Source organism: Lichenostomus cassidix, chromosome 10 (assembly GCF_008360975.1).
Source record: "Lichenostomus cassidix isolate B80296 chromosome 10, HeHo_3.0, whole genome shotgun sequence".
NCBI classification, from domain to species: Eukaryota; Metazoa; Chordata; class Aves; order Passeriformes; family Meliphagidae; genus Lichenostomus; species Lichenostomus cassidix.
This window is the reverse complement of record NC_139491.1, coordinates 12,319,378-12,336,557: the sequence shown is the minus strand read 5'-3', so window position 1 is coordinate 12,336,557 and position 17,180 is coordinate 12,319,378. Positions and strand designations below refer to the sequence as shown.

General features: G+C 37.4%; 1 protein-coding gene across 3 annotated transcripts in view; it reads left to right on the top strand.

Moving 5' to 3' along the window:
* Positions 1 to 16,689, top strand: part of WDR72 (WD repeat domain 72) — a 103,169-nt gene extending 86,480 nt beyond the window's left edge. For all 3 annotated transcript variants that reach the window (XM_085070674.1, XM_085070673.1, XM_085070676.1), the window contains 2 exons: positions 9,697 to 9,795; positions 15,579 to 16,689. In XM_085070674.1, coding sequence (XP_084926800.1) covers positions 9,697 to 9,795; positions 15,579 to 15,634 — 155 coding nt within the window. In that variant the 3' untranslated portion in view covers positions 15,635 to 16,689. The remainder of the gene's footprint in view (positions 1 to 9,696; positions 9,796 to 15,578) is intronic.
* The last annotated feature ends 491 nt before the right edge of the window (positions 16,690 to 17,180 follow it).

Genomic DNA, 17,180 nt, shown 5'->3' with positions numbered 1-17,180 from the left:
TTATGAAGAGGATTTTAGTAAGCAGCCCACTCTAAGGAGTGGTATTATTTCTATTGCATTGTTATGTTAGGGGTGAGAATAGATAGGTTTCTCCATCAGCACTGCTAATGTTCAAAAAGGCAATTTGTTTAAAGGATAGGCACAGAAGGAGAAGGAAGTGGACTTCACAAATTAAAAACTGCGCAGCAGTTTCACTGCAAACCATCTACTAGTCGTAAAGTACTATCCAATTAATCCATTACTCTTAGAAGAGGAATCCCTGTATATCCAGGTACAATCCTTACCAAATATCTGGACACAATCATAGGCTTTTAGGATTACAAGTAACATAATAAAGGATAATGATCAAAAATTAAGTGCACCAATACAGAATGCTTGGGTTAACTGGACTTGCCATGTGCACTGTAAGGCAGCAGTCTGTTAGGTTTAAAGTGAGATTAAGGAGTTGTGTAACCTGTAATTATGCTGGTTTTCATTAAAAAAAATAAGATGATTTGGCTCAGTAGGGCCCTTCCTTATATTTACCTCTGTTTAATTGGATTTGGAACTGCTTAAACATCTTTGAGTTGGAGCTTATAAGAAGATGATCCCAGCTGTTTTTCAAAGCTTAAGACAGCAGGCAGACAACATGATCATGTCAAGACTCATACTAAAGCCTTAATCCTACTTTTTCATCAACTAGCACTACAGCTGAGTCTTTAACCTTCTAAGTACTAAATGTGCTTTGGATCTCTCACAATACATTTGCTGTCAAATGTTATTCTCTGATAATAATAATTTTGCTTCCTTTCTAAAAAGTACTTTAAAGAGTAGCCTCTATCTATCTGAATTTGGAGAGCTATAGTGTAAGCCTGTATTTCCAGTCCTTTCATTTTCAGTCCTTTTGAAAATACTACTTATAAACTTGCATGCATTGAAGTCTGTTGTTCTCTGTGGGGGTGAGGCAATGCATTGACATGTAGCTCACATTGCTATAATGAATAATCAACTATACTGGTAACTATTTTTCATTGTACGTGAATAACTGGATTGAATAGGTTTTGTTTTCAATAGGAAAGAAATGAGAACAATTCGGTTTTATTCAGATCCTTTTCTTAGGAACTGTCACTGTGACCAAAACAAAATTTTCCAGTTTTCCACTCTCAAAACTTGCACTATTTTGCAGCAGTGCATTATTTACCTTAATAATCCTAGGGTTGCATAGAAATTAAGTGTTCGAATGAGTTATTCCTGCATCTGTTAATAATACTCATGCAATGCAATAATCTGTGCTCCTCAGCTTTTCTCTCTTCTCCTCTTCTCTTCTCTTCTCTTCTCTTCTCTTTTCCTTTTCCCTTTTCTTTTCTTTTCTTTTCTTTTCTTTTCTTTTCTTTTCTTTTCTTTTCTTTTCTTTTCTTTTCTTTTCTCTTCTCTTCTCTTCTCTTCTCTTCTCTTCTCTTCTTTTCTTTTCTTCTTTTCTTTTTTTTTCTTTTTTCTTTTTTTTTTCCCCTTTCTTTTCCTTTTCTTTCTTTTTCCTTTCTCTTCCTTTTTTTTCTTTTCTTTTTCTCCTCCTCTGTTGGGTAGTGCTCCGATTTGTCCTAGTGACACAGGGCTGCCAGCAGGAAAGCAAGCGTAGTTAATGCTCAGCTGCTCAAACCAGTCAAGCAAGCTAGCAAGTCCCAGCTGTGCTACTTGATGTTTTTTGATTGCACCTAGTCCTCAATCTGTGAACTGTTTTCTGGACTTAGATTCATCAAGCTCTGCCGCTTTAAAAACTCATGCAGGCAGGCATCCTAGGATATGCCATTATAAGCTGCTGCCAGGGGATCTTCTAGGAGATAAATGGAATCTGTGTGAAGTAAATTAGTGTGAACCAGTCAATCTGTGTGTCAGCCTTGAGCCACATCCATGGGTAACTAGCTTGCTGACTGAAAAGTCCACTGTCTTTTGCCAATCAGAGGTCTCAGCCACCAGGAAGCAGTCCTATACAACATTAGTTTCTTGGAATAATGCCTGTTTGACCAGCTAGTGAAACTCCTCAGTATACAGTTCTGTACTGCTTGAGTTTACTTATTGCTTACAATTGAACTGAAAATCTTTTAAAGTCAGATAACATTTTAACAGTAGGGAGCATCACAGAAATGTCTTGGAAATAAGTACTTCCACTTTCCTACAGCAGCCATTCAGCAGAGTCATGCTGTGCTGCAGTTGGCTTTACCTCCCTATCAGTAATACATCTCCAAGGCTGTAATGCAAAAGAATAACAATAATCTGGCCAGAAGAGGTTAATAAAGAGGCTCTGTGTATTTTTTTTTCCTTGGATTAAGCTATTTGGACAGCTTTGATCGAGAGATGAGAAGAGTATACAAGCTGTAACGCTCATATTATGCACAGGGATGTGTCAGTGTCATAACTGTGCTACACACTTTCATTTTGATTTGGTTGTAAAAACAAAGTGAAGCAATCTACAGCAAGAATTTCTCTGTAGAAAGGGACTGAACCAGAATCCTCTGCAAGTTTCCTGTTTAATGATTTTACACTTGAATACCAAATCAATCTACTGTCGTGAAAATAATAATGTCAATACTGTCATTTATGCGATTTTAAAAATAGGAAGTGTTTCTTTGTTGGTTTTGTAGGTGCTACTGATACACTGATAGATTCACATCTCACTGTGTGCTCTCCCACACCATTCATCTAATGTACAGAAACTGGAGGGAATTTAGCTATATTTCTTTAGACAAAGGTTCTTCATCCTTGGTGGTTGCTGGTTGTGTACTGGAACAGCCCCCCAGGGAAGTGGTCACAGCACCAAACCCAACAGAGCTCAAGAAGAGTTTGGATAATAAATTCAGGCAGATGGTGGGATTCTTGGGGATGGTCCTGTGCAGGGCCAGGAGCTGGACTTGATGATCCATGTGGGTCCCTTCCATTTCAGCAATATGTGATTCTGTGATATTTTTAGAAATTTGGATAGGCGAGCAAATGCCTTAAGTACTTTATTAAGCAAGAGACTGATTATCTAGTAACTAACAAATTTCAGCTTTCTTTATTAATTCTGTGATATTTTTTCTTTCCTGTTGTCTCCCAGTTACTGAAAAAAAATGAGAGAGGGATAAACAATGTTGATGAAATAATTCAGTCTTACCTCATGTTTGATTAAAAGACACACTTGGGAAAAGAGAAATTTAGGCTTTCTAGCCAGAGAGGACATTGAGAAGAAGAAACCGTATATAACAATAGAAGAATTATTAAAAGGCAGTTTGGAGTTACATTTGCCATTTTTAAATCTTCCGAAGTTTTACAGAAGCTTGTGCTTCAGAGCTATGCAGTAGATGCTGTGTGGAATTTTATGGGAAAGTATTTTATTTTTTGCAGCAGAACCCACAGAGACAAATTTAACTAGTTAGGTGTTTTATAATATATACTGCACAGAATACATGGACAGAATCTGGTATAAATCACAACTAAGATCAAGACAACTGCTTTAAAATTGAGTGAATGTTTCATTGCACTAATGAAACAAAAATGGGATGTCCTTTGAGAGCATAATTTGTTACATGCCATTATATTTTAGTTGAGAGAAGTAGGGAAGTCCCTCTGGGTGAATAAAACTTAAAGGTATATTGGGAAAAGAATCACTGAAAATTTCACTTTTTCTGTCTGGAGGAATGCTGCCCTCATAGATATAAGGAGAGAGGAAAATGGACTTTCAGGGGTTTTTTTATATATATTAAAACCTTTCACACACAGAGAAGGAAAAGTATTCCTTAGTCACAATTCACTTGGCAAGCAGCACAAGCTCTGTTTGCCTGTGCCTTCAAAGTGCAGGAGCCACTTTGCAGCTCAGGCTGCCCAGGCACCTGGGTTAGGAGTTCTGCAAACTGAGCTCTGCCATGGCATGTTGAGTCCTACTTCTGTATTCATTGTAATGGATTCAAGTGACAGGACCTTCCTGTTTGACTGGTTCCATACTGGTGTATTTCAAGGACAGTTCCATATGCAGCAGCATTCACTTCAGCATAATAATGTGTTTCTCCAGGTTAATTTCTTCATCTTTCTTTTTGAAATTAAAATGTAATGAAAACTGGGCCAGTGTGATATTTAATCATCAGAAGATAACAAGTAGCCATTCTCAATTAGATGACAACTACATATATCTCGGCAGATTTTTTCAAATGACACTAAAAATTGTGAAATGACCGGCAACTGATGTCTATTGTCAGTGAGATGAATTAGTGGTTCAGAGGGGCTGAGAAATGGTCTGGGAAAAAAAATAGGGTTCAGCTCAATAAGGATCAGAGCAGGAATCTAGACTGAGGTAGGATTAATCTTCTGTGAAGAGACAGGATGGGGAAGAAAACCAAGATAACAGTTTCTCAGAAAAGAATCTGGATTGCAAGCTGGGCAGGAGTCAACAGCATTCGTGGTGAGGCAACAAAGGCAAGCACCATACCAGGGAGTATCACCTGGAAAAACTGTGAAGTGATCCTTGTGCTGTGCTCAGCACTGGTGCCATCAAGGGCACATCCCCATCCAGCCCCACTCCTGTCTGCTGGGACACTGCTGGGCAGGAGCATGACCTGCCACAGGGGCAGGGCAGGAGCTCCGTGGGAGCAGTGTCACCTCAGTGTCTGCCTTTCCTGGGGCTCTGTGATTGTGGGGAATGCTGCTGGTATTTCTCTTGGCATCTCATGAATATGTTCTGCATTCCTTACACATTAGTGAAATAATCTTACCTTTTCAGTTTACCTGGAACTATGTGAGAAAAGCTAGGTAGATTAGGAACAGTCAGTCTGGGAAAGAGAGAAAACAAAGGATTTCAGCTGCAGAGGTCAGGGCTCTTACCTGTGCCTTTTCTCAAACAAGAAGTTGCACATTAAGCCAACAGGGACTAAGCAGACAAACAAAACGAGATGCTTTCCTATGTGATAGAACTATGGAGTTTGCCGTGTCAAAGTGAGTTCGGGTGTAGGATGTTAAGGATGCAAAAATTCCACGTTTAAGGAAAAACTGGAGATGTTCATGAAACAGAAATCTACTGTGAATTATTATAGGAGGGCAAAAGAATTGTTTGTAATTCCTAGAGTTTCAAATTGGACTTTAGGAGAAATTTCTGGTGAATTTTTATTTTATGGCTGTTGGTCTCTTACAGTGATACTTTTTAGTCTCAGCAAACGTGGCTGTTCTTATGCTTTTCATTATATTATTTTTATGATACCTATGAAATGCGCTTTTAAAGTAGTACTCAAGGCATTTATTGCTCCATCAAGCTTCTTAGGTATAATACAGTAAGTGCCTGCAGAAGCCATGCAGCTCAGAAGTGACATTGCAGCACAATAGTTCTATCCATTTACAAAAATTTTTTAAAATACCACCATTTTGGTTCCCTTTACAGCTTTTCTTTCATGCAGTTTTATTTAGATTCAGGTTGCCCTGTGTTCCATATTGGATCTTAAATATATTTATCACCTGTGTCCTCTCTTGCCTAATATCTTTGAATGAAAAATAATTTTTGTTTCCTTGTCTAGCTGTTTTGAATGACAAACAAGTTCTTGTTTTCTCTGCAGACAGGCTTTTAGTCACTAATCCAGCTTATCAATAACAGGCATCTTATCAGAAAATGCTAAATGTTTTATTTGCCTGTGTTATGCAAACTTTTTTCTCTAGTGTGTCTGCCCTCTGAAAATTGGAATACAGACCATGTTATTTAGACTTTAGTGTGGGATATTTCTGGAGTGTAAAAAGGCTTTTCAGAGTTTCAACCAAATGTGTAGAAATAAATGACAGTGATCAGTTGTTGCTGTATTTCATGATTAGGCTGTATTCACAAAGAACACCTCCAACAGTTTGTTTAAAGACTGTTCTTTAAAGACTGTTCTTTAAAGACTGTTCACCAGTCTGTGGTATCTTTCTGGAAAGTATTTGTTTGTATTGTGTGGAATTGTTTGAAATAGTTTGAAACTAGATACATAAATGTTTCATTAAATACCATGATCTTATGGCATTCCTTTACTATTCTAAATCCCATATCTATTTTAATGACTTTTTCTGTTTCAATAATGTAAGAGAATGGGTATCAAGTTCAGTAAACAAGTCTTCAGAGCTCATTAAGATGCATCAGAAAAAAATACTACAATTCTCAAGATTGATCCTGTACAATGAAGATTTATGTCAGCTTTATATGCTAAGTTCAAGGTCATCTGCTTCAATGAAATATGTCCTTTTACCTTATTTCCATGCTAACAAAGGTAATCTCTACTGTCCATAAAACAATGGAAATGACACTGCGCTGAAGAGAAAGAAAATGTTATTGGAGTTATAATACCAGAAATTGTTTTTAATTTTCCTATGACTCGTAGATTTGAGGCTCATTTATACTCTACTTATGTCACTTTGACTACAGAGATTACCTTTCAAAGGGAAGCAAAAGTAATTTTAAGGTCCATTTAAACCCAAAGTAGGACAGAGTATCTTCTGAATAAAGATGACACTGTTTATGTTTAAATAACTTAAATTCCATCAGCATCCTCAGTATAAGCAATTCAGAACACTATTTCTCCTATTGATATTTGTACATAAAATCCTATTCCCCTAAGGGAACATGCAGTAAAGTAGGTGTTAGTGCTGAGATTTTTTTTCTATTTTTCCATGATTACATAATGCCATTTTTACTTTCCCTCTTTATTTGGGCCAGACTGTACTTTCCTTATTTTTAACTTTTCAATTCCCTTTGTTCTTTTATGATATTTTTAAGAAACCTTTCTTTTCCAGTTGAGCATATAACGTGATGTTTTAGAAAGGAAATCTGAAGGTCTCTGCCTTGATCCCTTTCTTGCTCGCTGCATACACTCATTATGTAACTTCATAAACCAGGGTCTTGTGAGGTTTATTTGCCTGGGTTTTGTCAAGGGAGGTGTGTGCACTTCTGAGAGGTGACAGGGCTGAGACAGACTTCCCTTCCTTGCACCGGGGACCCAATTCCAGCCTGTCCCAGCCTGGCTCCTGGTTTTCTGAGATGTGCACTTCCCTCCCCTCCCTCACACCTGCTGAACTGCCTTCTTTGTCAGCTGTTTTTGCACAAGTTGTCTAGAGTTCTGTCTCTCTGTCCCCATGAAAACCCTTTCCACCGCTGCTTCCCACTCCTTTTAAACTGTTCCTAATGACCAGCTATTACTGTGAATGTTTCATGCTTTTTGGCATTTTTCAGCTCTATCAACTCTGCCTGTCATCCCTTTTCTTCTCATTTTTGTCTTACTTGGCTTTTAATGACTCCATCCTCTCCCAGATTTCCCCAAACCTCTGCAATATCTACTCAGATATATCGACTGGAAATCCTTTGGCTCTGTCCAAGCATCTTGCTGTCCTCTCTTGGTTTCTTTCTTGTTCATTTCACATGTATGGACCTGCGTTTGGTTGTATTTGTTATGCTCTGAGTCACTTCTCAGCTGGATCTGCTACCTTCACTAAAAACTCTGTTCAGTGCTGTGTAGTAAAATCCAGCAAGTTAGTTGAAGTTGTCTGACTTGTGCTGACATGGCCTGGGAAGGAGCAGAGCACTTGAACAAGTTTTTCCTAGTCCCATGCAAGGCAATTGCAGCACAGACTCCCAGTAAGGGCAGTCTCAGCCTGCTCCTATCCGGGACTGAAGCTGGTGCTGTGGAAGTGTCTTCTCTCTTTGGTTCACTATGACAGTTCTTCACTGGGTGATGATACACAATTAGTTTTGAAAGGCTGGTTCTGAATTTTTGGTCACTGCTGTGAGACCAAAACAAACAGGTATTGTGATTTTTTGCTTTCTCTCCAAAGGCATAGCTGTATTTTCTGTTTTCTCTCTTTCATCACTGGCTACTCTGTTGGAAATTTTCCTATTGCTCTACTTCAGAGTAGTTCTGACTTTTAAATTCAAGCAGCTGTAATGACTCGATCTATCACTCAGCACAGTGGAGCTGCCTCCACTGTAGGAAGAAGTGCTTTAGAAAAAAATGTTCTAAAAATTTGGTTCAAAATTATTTTTATTTTAAATATAATGCGATTACTTGTATATTCCAATTTTTCTTTTTTGAAGGGGGCATCTTGGCCTTTAATTAGTGTATTTGAAAATTATTTAACTGTTGTAAAAAGTCAGAGAAAAGCACAGATATCTTTAAAGACATTTCTTCCTTTACGTCATAGCTTTTTTGTGTGTGAATAAGAACATTTGTTACTTGTTATTGTAATTGTTCTTCAATATCAACTCACGCCATGCAGATTAAAATGTCAACACTTCCTGCTTTACCTGGGCAGAATTTTACTGTACTGATTTTCCAAGAGAAATATTTCAAGCAAAATTTCCTGGTTTTTTTGTTTTTTCATGTGAAATCCTTGGTGTCACTATTGTAGATTTTTTTATATATTGTGTTTTAATATTACATTTTCAGTGTTCTAATTCCACAATCGTATTGAAGCCCTGATTGCTTCAAACAGACTCTGTGTAGTTGCAGGAGTCAAGAATGATGGAACCTTTTGGTGACCTGGGATCAATAGCTGCAAACCCATGGAAAGCACAGAGCACTGAAGTGGAATATGTGTCTTTTGAGCTCCTCATGTCTGCATACTGCCCTGAGGCCTTGTTGATTCGCTCATACTCTTGGAAAATTCAAATAGGTGTTTAAATTACATAATCCTTCAGCAAATATTCATTTGGTCTAAAAAAAAAAAAAAAAAAACCATCAAAATTTCTAAGGGAATGAATTTCCTGTTTTGAAAAGAAGACAAAAGAACACTGAGATTGTGCATAGGCATTGGTATTCCCATTCCCCTGGAAGTTTGGAACTTCGCTTTGTTTTCTAGATATTGAAAAAAAATATTTTCTAGCCACTGCTTTTGTCCTAGGAAACAGGATCAGCTAAGAGTTTTAACACGACAGAAGAATCGAGATGTAGTCTTTACTATGTTATTCTATAATATACTGCTTAATAATTGTACTTCATCTTCAAGCTTTATTTGTGGCTCCATATAGAGATGTGAAGCAGAAGAGAGGGAAATGGACTTTGACAAGAGAAATACCTCTCTACTGCTCAGGAAAAGTTATGTGGGATTTGTTCAAAAGCCAAGTGAATTAAGAAGTCATATATAGTCAAGTAATTGTTTCCCTGAAAATATTTGTATGCTCTGAAATGAAAAGGTTTTTAGCAATTAAGACATGTAACCAAATTTTGTAATCTCTAAACTACAACTCAATCTAAGTGTCTCTGCACTTTGGAATTATCAGTAATTTTCTTACGCATTCCAGCTTGTTGTATACAACATATTTTCATCTTAAAACAAACACCATTTCTTTCCCTGCTGAAGAACTCCAGTAATTACAAAACCATCTAATTGATCTTCTATGTTGTTTACTGTCTTCTTTGGTGAAACAGACAAGCATTTTCTAATGATTTCTAAATTATTTTATTTTTTTAGGGTTCTGTAAGAAAAAACTGGTTTTCTACTTCAAAGGGACTTGACTTAAGCTGATGCCTCAAACTTCACCCTGCATAAATTCTCGTCTATAGATTTTTCAACTGTCCTGTGGTTGCATATAAGTAGTTTGAGTTTCTGGGGTTTTTTCAGTCTGTTATTTGTGTTTACAAATTACATCTTCAGCGTTGAAAGCTCTGCAGAAAATCAGGAAGTGTTTGTTTCTGCATACATTACATTTCTCCCTCCCTGTGTTTTTGTTTTTTATTGCTCCAGTCAGTGTGCTGAAGCATGACAAGAGCTCCAACTCGGCAAACTTCCTAGACGTGGAGGATACACCTGACAGATGTGTCTTGGAAGAGTCTGAGAGTCCAGGTGAGAGGCGTTTAAAGACAGCCACCAAGTATCCAGTAATAAATCTGACACAGCTTTTGATCTGTAAAAAAAGCACATTGTAATGCTGTTTCCTTTTTAGCAGCTGCAATGTCAAATTAATGGTCACCTCCAGGGGTCACAGTGTGGAGCTGTTATCCTTTCCTCCTTCATCAGGAATTCAGGTCTTAGAAAGGATAAAGGCTTTATGACCAAAAAGAAAGCTGACACTACTAGTTCATTATAATTACTTTTGGACTACACTGCTTACTTAATATATGTACAACGTCTGACCCTTTGAAGGTAGTGTGAGATTATGAAAAATTAGAAGTACTGTATGTACTGCAGCTGAATGCAGCAGTGGACACTCAAACACCATTTCTCTGGAGGAAAGCAAATTGGTGGCATTAAATAGCTTGATTCTTTCCTTTAAATCAGCTCACAATCATTATTTCATTTTAATGACTCTTAACATTGATTCAGCTAAATACAGGAACATCCATAAAGTGCATCCTTTTTGGTAACTGAAAGATTTATCTTCATGTAGTTTCATTATCTTTCTCCTTATGGAACATCTACGAAATTTATTAAATGAATCCCAAAAGGAAACAATTAAATATAAATTGTATTGAGTCACAGATGATTAAAAACATTCTGTGTGACTAAATACTAAGATCTTTTAAGCAAACTGTGAGCTTGACCCATATCCACCACACACATAACCTGCACATAGTCCTCATTAGTGAAAGAGTTAAACATCTTTCTTCACTTGGTGTTTTCCTTCCCTGCTTTATCTGGTTTCTCTGTACCCTCCTGCATCTTTGTGTGCTGATCCGTGTATCATATTTTTGATTCATCGTCTCTGCGGCCTGTCAGCTTAGTTAAGAGATTTCCAAATCTTGCAGCCTGTGCTGACAGGGGGCAGCTGCCAACAGTCCCCTGATCCTTCCCCAAGGAACACTGCTGAGATTTAATTTTCAGTCAAAGGGTGCAGTCTGAAATCCATGTCAGGTCCCCTAAGTCATCTCAGAACCCGGATAGGACCCGTGTCTGGGGGATTAGATTTCAGCACACTCCACTCTTCCAAGATTCCTTGGGAGTTCAACTACTGTCATATACCTGATTTGAACTACATTCCCTTTTCATCTTTTCCAGAGAAATGAACACCAGTGTATGTTACAATAATTGAAACCAATGAATTGTAAATCTCTATTCATTTTAAAGCCACATAGACTTGGACTCAGTGTTGTCCAGCAGAAACCAGCACGAGATTTAGAAATAAATAGATAATCTACTCAGAAAGGAGCCGAGTTTGACAATCTGTGGTGTTTAGTATCTCTTTCAGAAACTGTCTGTAGTCCATTCAACAATTATGGGCCAAAATATGGATTATCCAAGGTTTGATCAGTTTTGAAATGAGAAAGAGTTAAAGCAAGGTGGCACTAAAGTGTTCAGGGGAAAATTGATGTACCTTAAAGACAACACTAATTTTAACCTTAAATTAATTCTGTCTGGGAAAGTGTACCTGTTTGGATGGGAACTTATATCTCTAATACTGCAGTCTGAATATCTATATGAAGTAATGGAAGGAATAAAAGCCTTTCAGGAGGTGAATATTGAATGGCAAAAATACATGTTGATAAAGCATCCAAACTTAAAAACTGAGTTCCAATCGGTCCATCTGACATCATTAAACTAGTAATAAACAATGAATTGCTCTGGCTTTTGTTTCTGTCCATTCCTGCATTTTAAGACATCTTGTCTTATAGGTCTGAAAACCTCAGGAGATTTCACTACTGGTCTCACTGCTTTCCACTGAGAATTTGTGGCTTGGTTGTCATGGAGACATCGTATTTCTCCAAGAATTGCTCATATTGATCCGTGGACAGGCGTAAATGGCCAGGCGAATGTGAGGAGTAAAGGGGGTTGGGCAGTACTATAAAATGACCAGAGGTTATGGGTCGGAAATAAGCTCATAGCAAACACTTAGGTAAAGAGAAAGAAACAGTTTCATTTTGTTTCAGGATTTCGTTTTTGCACTTTATGCCATTGTCTTCTTTCACTATAGACTGAAAGAAACTTGTTAGTCACTTGTCATGTCAGATCTTTGGTGCTTGTCCTGACACAGCTGTCAGCCTTCCAGCTCTGTGCAGTTCAGGGACACACAACAAAGAGCTAGGAACATGAATTATTTATTGCTCCTTGTGCGGATGAAATTCTGTGATAAGAAATTAAGACACTTCTGACAGAAGTGCTTGTTTGAAAGGAAAGATTTGGTAACACAATACATTTACTTAAAGCTTACCATTTACTTTTAGTAGAAAACATTGAAACAATAATATGACATTCAGTTTGCTATGATTTTCTCAGGTGCTTTAACTTTGAATTATGGAACCTGAGAATGCCTGAGAGGTCAGCATTTGATTTGGTGAAACCTGTGACTTTAGAGTCTCTCTCACACATATTCAAAGTTCAGAGAAACTTGCAAACTTAATTTATGAGTTTTTATTAATAACTCTAGAGTCTCTTGTGCTTTGCCTACAAGATATAGGTGCAAAAGTGATGTTAGGAAATATATTTATTATCTCTTCTGATGAGGAAAAGGTCAAAATATGACAATATACCTGCAAAGAATTCCAACTGTTTTTAGAAAGGGTTCTTTATTACAACTTCTACCAGGTTCAGGATAGCTGTAGAGCAGCTGTTAACACACCTGTCTGTGCGTTGTGTCTTTCAGTGATGAAAGGTGCAGTCTCTGTGCTTGACATTAGAATGAGCTTTATTTTCAAAGTGATTGTTTTCAAAAATCATATAAAGCTTACTCTGTTCTACTTTCACATTGTCTATGTCTGCACATGTTCTCACTGCTCTGAGTGGGCCTCCAGCAACTGCAGAAGAGGCATATACTCAGATGAATAGCAGGAATCCATTTGACTACCCAAGACACCAATCCAAGATTTACCTGTGATTTCTTGTGTTCAATGTGTGATCTGAACTACTCTCAGATAGGTAATGAAACCCCCTCAACCTGCACTTTTCTCTTGGATAATTCACGGTAAACACTTTTCACATGTGATGGACACAGGTAAATATCAGACTGCAGTTTCTTGTCTAAGTGAAATGGATTTTAGTTGCTCCCTTCATGTGGCTACAGGCTGCCATTATCTGTGATAGTGGCTCATGTCTATTTTAGGCCCCACACAGAGGAGATGCTGGGCTTCTCTCCTAGATGCCTAATAGTAGGTTTGTCACTGCCATTTTTCCCCACATGCTGAGGACTGCTCCTGTTTGACATGCAAAGCCTTGGCTTTTCAAACTTGTCTCTGCCCTGGCCTTGAACATAATGATCAGATAAGAATTGCAACAGTTTTCTGTAGAACTTGACTTTTAATCATATCAACCACCCATAAAGAATTCACTATCCCTTAAAGTGCTTCTTTCTTTAAATAAATATTCCCAGCAGTCTTCCATTTTACCAGACAAATGTTCCAGATTTAAAGAAGCTGAAAAAGAGGCTGAAAGTGAGTGTACATGGGTGTGTTAGTTAGACTTCTAGGTCTGAGCTATTCACCTGAATTTTCTTGTACAAACAATGGTGGAAAATTTACACCTCCAGGTGCAGATCATCTTGTCCAAAGGTAGTTGCTTGAGAGGGTTCTTAAGGGGATTGAAAATGCTCTGAATTTTGTTAATCAAACTCTCAAAGGATTGTAGCAAGACTAAACACAACTTGAGGTGTCTTAGCTTTCATAGGTGGTGCAGTCCTGCTAAGGTGGGTGCTGCAAGTGCAGCTCCTGTGGGAAAAAAGAATATATTAGAGCTGAAGTCAAAAGAAACAATGTAGATGTAGATGCCTCTTTCCTCTTATTTTCCCCAAAAGAGACATTGCAGGGGAGTAGGAAATAGACTATTACTTCACTTGGAAATAGAGGGAAACTCAACCTCACTGATGGAAGATGGAATTGGTAGCTGTAGGTGGAAAGTGTAGTGGTTTCCATCTTTTGGATAGTAACCACATAAATGATAAAAGGCAGTCTCTGCCTGAGTGTCTGCCTGGTCCTTTCTGCAGCTCATGATCTCTCCCATCACTTTATTCCAAAACCATTGCACGTATTAATTTTTTTTTCTTTTCTTCACTTTTCAGGACAGAATGCAATTCTGGGTGCATAACAGATAATAGGAAAAATCCAAGCAGTTTTCACAGTCTTGCTTAATTGCTTGTCCTAGATAGACCTTGGCACAGAGATGGGAAAGATCTCTGACTGTCCCTGAAATACAGTCTGTGAGAGGTAGAACTGCAGAAAACAGAAATGAAAATGTATGAAGAACAGCAGATTCTTATTAGCCACAGTGTGCTTAAAAATACAGCACTAAAAGTGTGACTATCTTGTTATCAGGCAAGTTATAATTACTGCATCAAATATTCACTTACTAGCTCCAAGTTCCATCCACTGAAGAGTGTTTTTTAAATCAGCACTGTGTCACCTCTATGGCTGTTGATCAGAACGCAGGCAGAATGTAAATATTCAGTAAATTTCCAGGTACGAAGCACCCTAGAAAATCATGGTTTTCTGTGTTTGCATCCTCATGAAAAGCAGGAGGCAGTAAACAAGGACTGATTTGGGAGTGGAGTGCTGGAGGCTGTTGCTGGTGAGGATGCATGAAGCAGGAAGAGGATGCAATATAAGGGCAGCCCACTGGTTACAGGCACAGTACTGTTCTGCTCAGGGATTCAGTATAAAATGTCAGTGCCCAAGAATTATTCCAGAAGGAAATTATGGAATTTCCAATGTAGGCATGGATGAATTCATCATAATTTCACTGTAGTAGATGTAATGTCATATCCTATCAGTGTCCTGGGTTACTAGAATCATGACTCATATGTTTTGGTTTGGTTTGGGATTTTTTTGTTTACTTTCAGTTTTGGGTTTTTTAATAGCAAATTAAACTGTAAACCCAGAAGACAGCATGATAGTCATCAAGGAGATGTGTATGTCTCTGGGTCTATGATGCAGATAGACAGAGAGATCATAGATAATATGATAAATTTACAAGATATTCATTAGACTGGGATAAAATAGTGTGTGCTGCTTTCTCAATATTTATGTACTCATGAAAGGTATGGTACCTGTTTGAGCATTGTTTCTAGTGCAAGTGGTATTTAAAATTCAGGTTGCAATTATTACCATACATCAAATTAAAAGAAATTACAAAGGTAAAAATTGGTGATTGAAAGCTTTTCTGTGGAATTCTAAAAAGCCTTGACAGGATTAAAATATAGTGTCTTATCAGTATGACTTATTACTTTGGTTTACAGCTGTTGTAGCATTATTTCTGCTAAGAGAAAATATATATGATTTGATGATTATTTTTTCAGAGGAAACATAAAAACCTTGTTACTTGAGAAGGTAAGTAAGTCTGCTGATCCACTGGAGCATTTTTCCTTTGAAACAAAAAAAAAGCAAGAAGCAGAAGACTGTGCAGGAGAAGAGTTTTGAGGAATGCCATACATTCTCTTGAGCTGTTTTGGGTTCCATATTCCTTCTTGTGGCATATCAGTTATAATGTGAACAGTCTTCTGGAGGTAGATTCCTGGACTTTTTAACACTAACGTGAGGGTGCTGAAAGTTTTTGTTCCACTACAAAAATTACAGAGTTCGTTACTCTATCAAAAGACTGTAAAATAACATATCTTTTAGTTACAAAGTCTCAGCTATTACCTCAAATTGTAAAATCATTGAGCCTCAAATTATAAATCATTAAGAAATCCTACATTTCTTTTCCAGATGACATGAAGCCACATCCCTGGATATCTAAGGTGTGCTCCTGCAAGGTGTGTTAGAAAAGTCTGCTGAGACAAAAGAATTAGAAGATGTACAAGGACAGCCAAGAAACAGGACATATGTGGACATGAAATGGCTGCTTGTATTTATTATGGTTCCTTTAACAACTCGCTTTCAGAAGAACTGCCTTTCATAAGATCAGCTTCTTGTGGCTGATTTACTGGCTTCAATTCATACTTGCATCACAAATAGATTTACATGTATTCAACTAAATTTGGATAGTTTTGACATAGAAGACATCAACTTTTCATTTTTAGATGTCAGTCACTTGTTTATGTAGTGATCCCAAATCTTTACAACTTTGATCACCATTTAACAATTATATCAATTATAGTATTGTTTTACATACATCAAATATAAGTTTTTCTCTCTCCTTGCTTCTGACTTTTCTTACCAATAGCATTTTAACACTGAGCAAAACCAAGTGGATTTCAAATAACTGGAAAATTTGTTTTCACTGAAAAGAGAAATTCACAATTTGAATTAAACATGGAATATTTAGAAATAACTAAAATACAAAGAATGTTCTGTGCACAGGAGAGAATGGGAAATTGATAACAAATCTGGTCATGTCTAGGATGTAAATTTTCCTTTTCTGTAAATGCTGCCGTTGCCATCATCTGTCAAACTGTAGTACCAGTACAGAACTGGAGAAGCCCATTGGAGTCCTCTTCTGAATTGATACACTTAATTGAATATCACTTTGTGCTCATTGGGGAAAACAGCTATACCTTTTTTTCTTTTTCTTTTCTTTTTAATATATCATTATATTTGTAGAATATATGCAGCTGATTAGATCTGTTTATCACCTGATATTCTGGGAGACTTAGGTTGGTTTGACAAATAATGGCTGCTCAAAGCAGTCAGCTCTTTTTTTGTATTGCCAATAGTTGGAGTGCCAGTGAAGGCAACAGGACTTAAGGATGTGCCTTTCTGGATCTGTACCTTATGGTGGAAATCCTGGTCTGATGTTATCTCTTTTAATTGTCACGTTAGCCATTAATTGCCCTAACTAGGAGACTGGAGATTTCTTCAGTGTGGAAGTTTTTTCTCGTTATGTTTTTTCCCACAAGGGAAAAAGAGAAAAAAATTTCTCTTTTTCCCTTGTGGAGAAATGTCATGGCTGCAAGAGTGATAAAACCTGGTTTCTGTTGCCACAATATGAATGAAGCAGACATGAAACCTTCTTCTGTTTTTTATAACCCATAAGTCCATGTCCCTCCATGCTGTGTATGGTCTTTAGACACACTGAGTGGTGGAAGGGCATTGTGAGAAGTAGTATCCCAGTTTTTATTCAGTTAAAAAATATTTAATTCAAATTGGCTGCAATCCAGAGAAGAGAAAGATATTTAATATTATTTTTCTGTGACTGTAAATACCATGTGGTAAAATGACATCTTTGGGCAGAAAAGCCAATGGTTTTAACTCATTTGATATTTTTCAGAAACAACTTTCCTTGAGTGTAGAAGCCATTTTCCTCTCTAAAATGTATCTTTTGTTCATATGTGGTTATATTTGAATTACAGTGACTGAATATTGAATGCT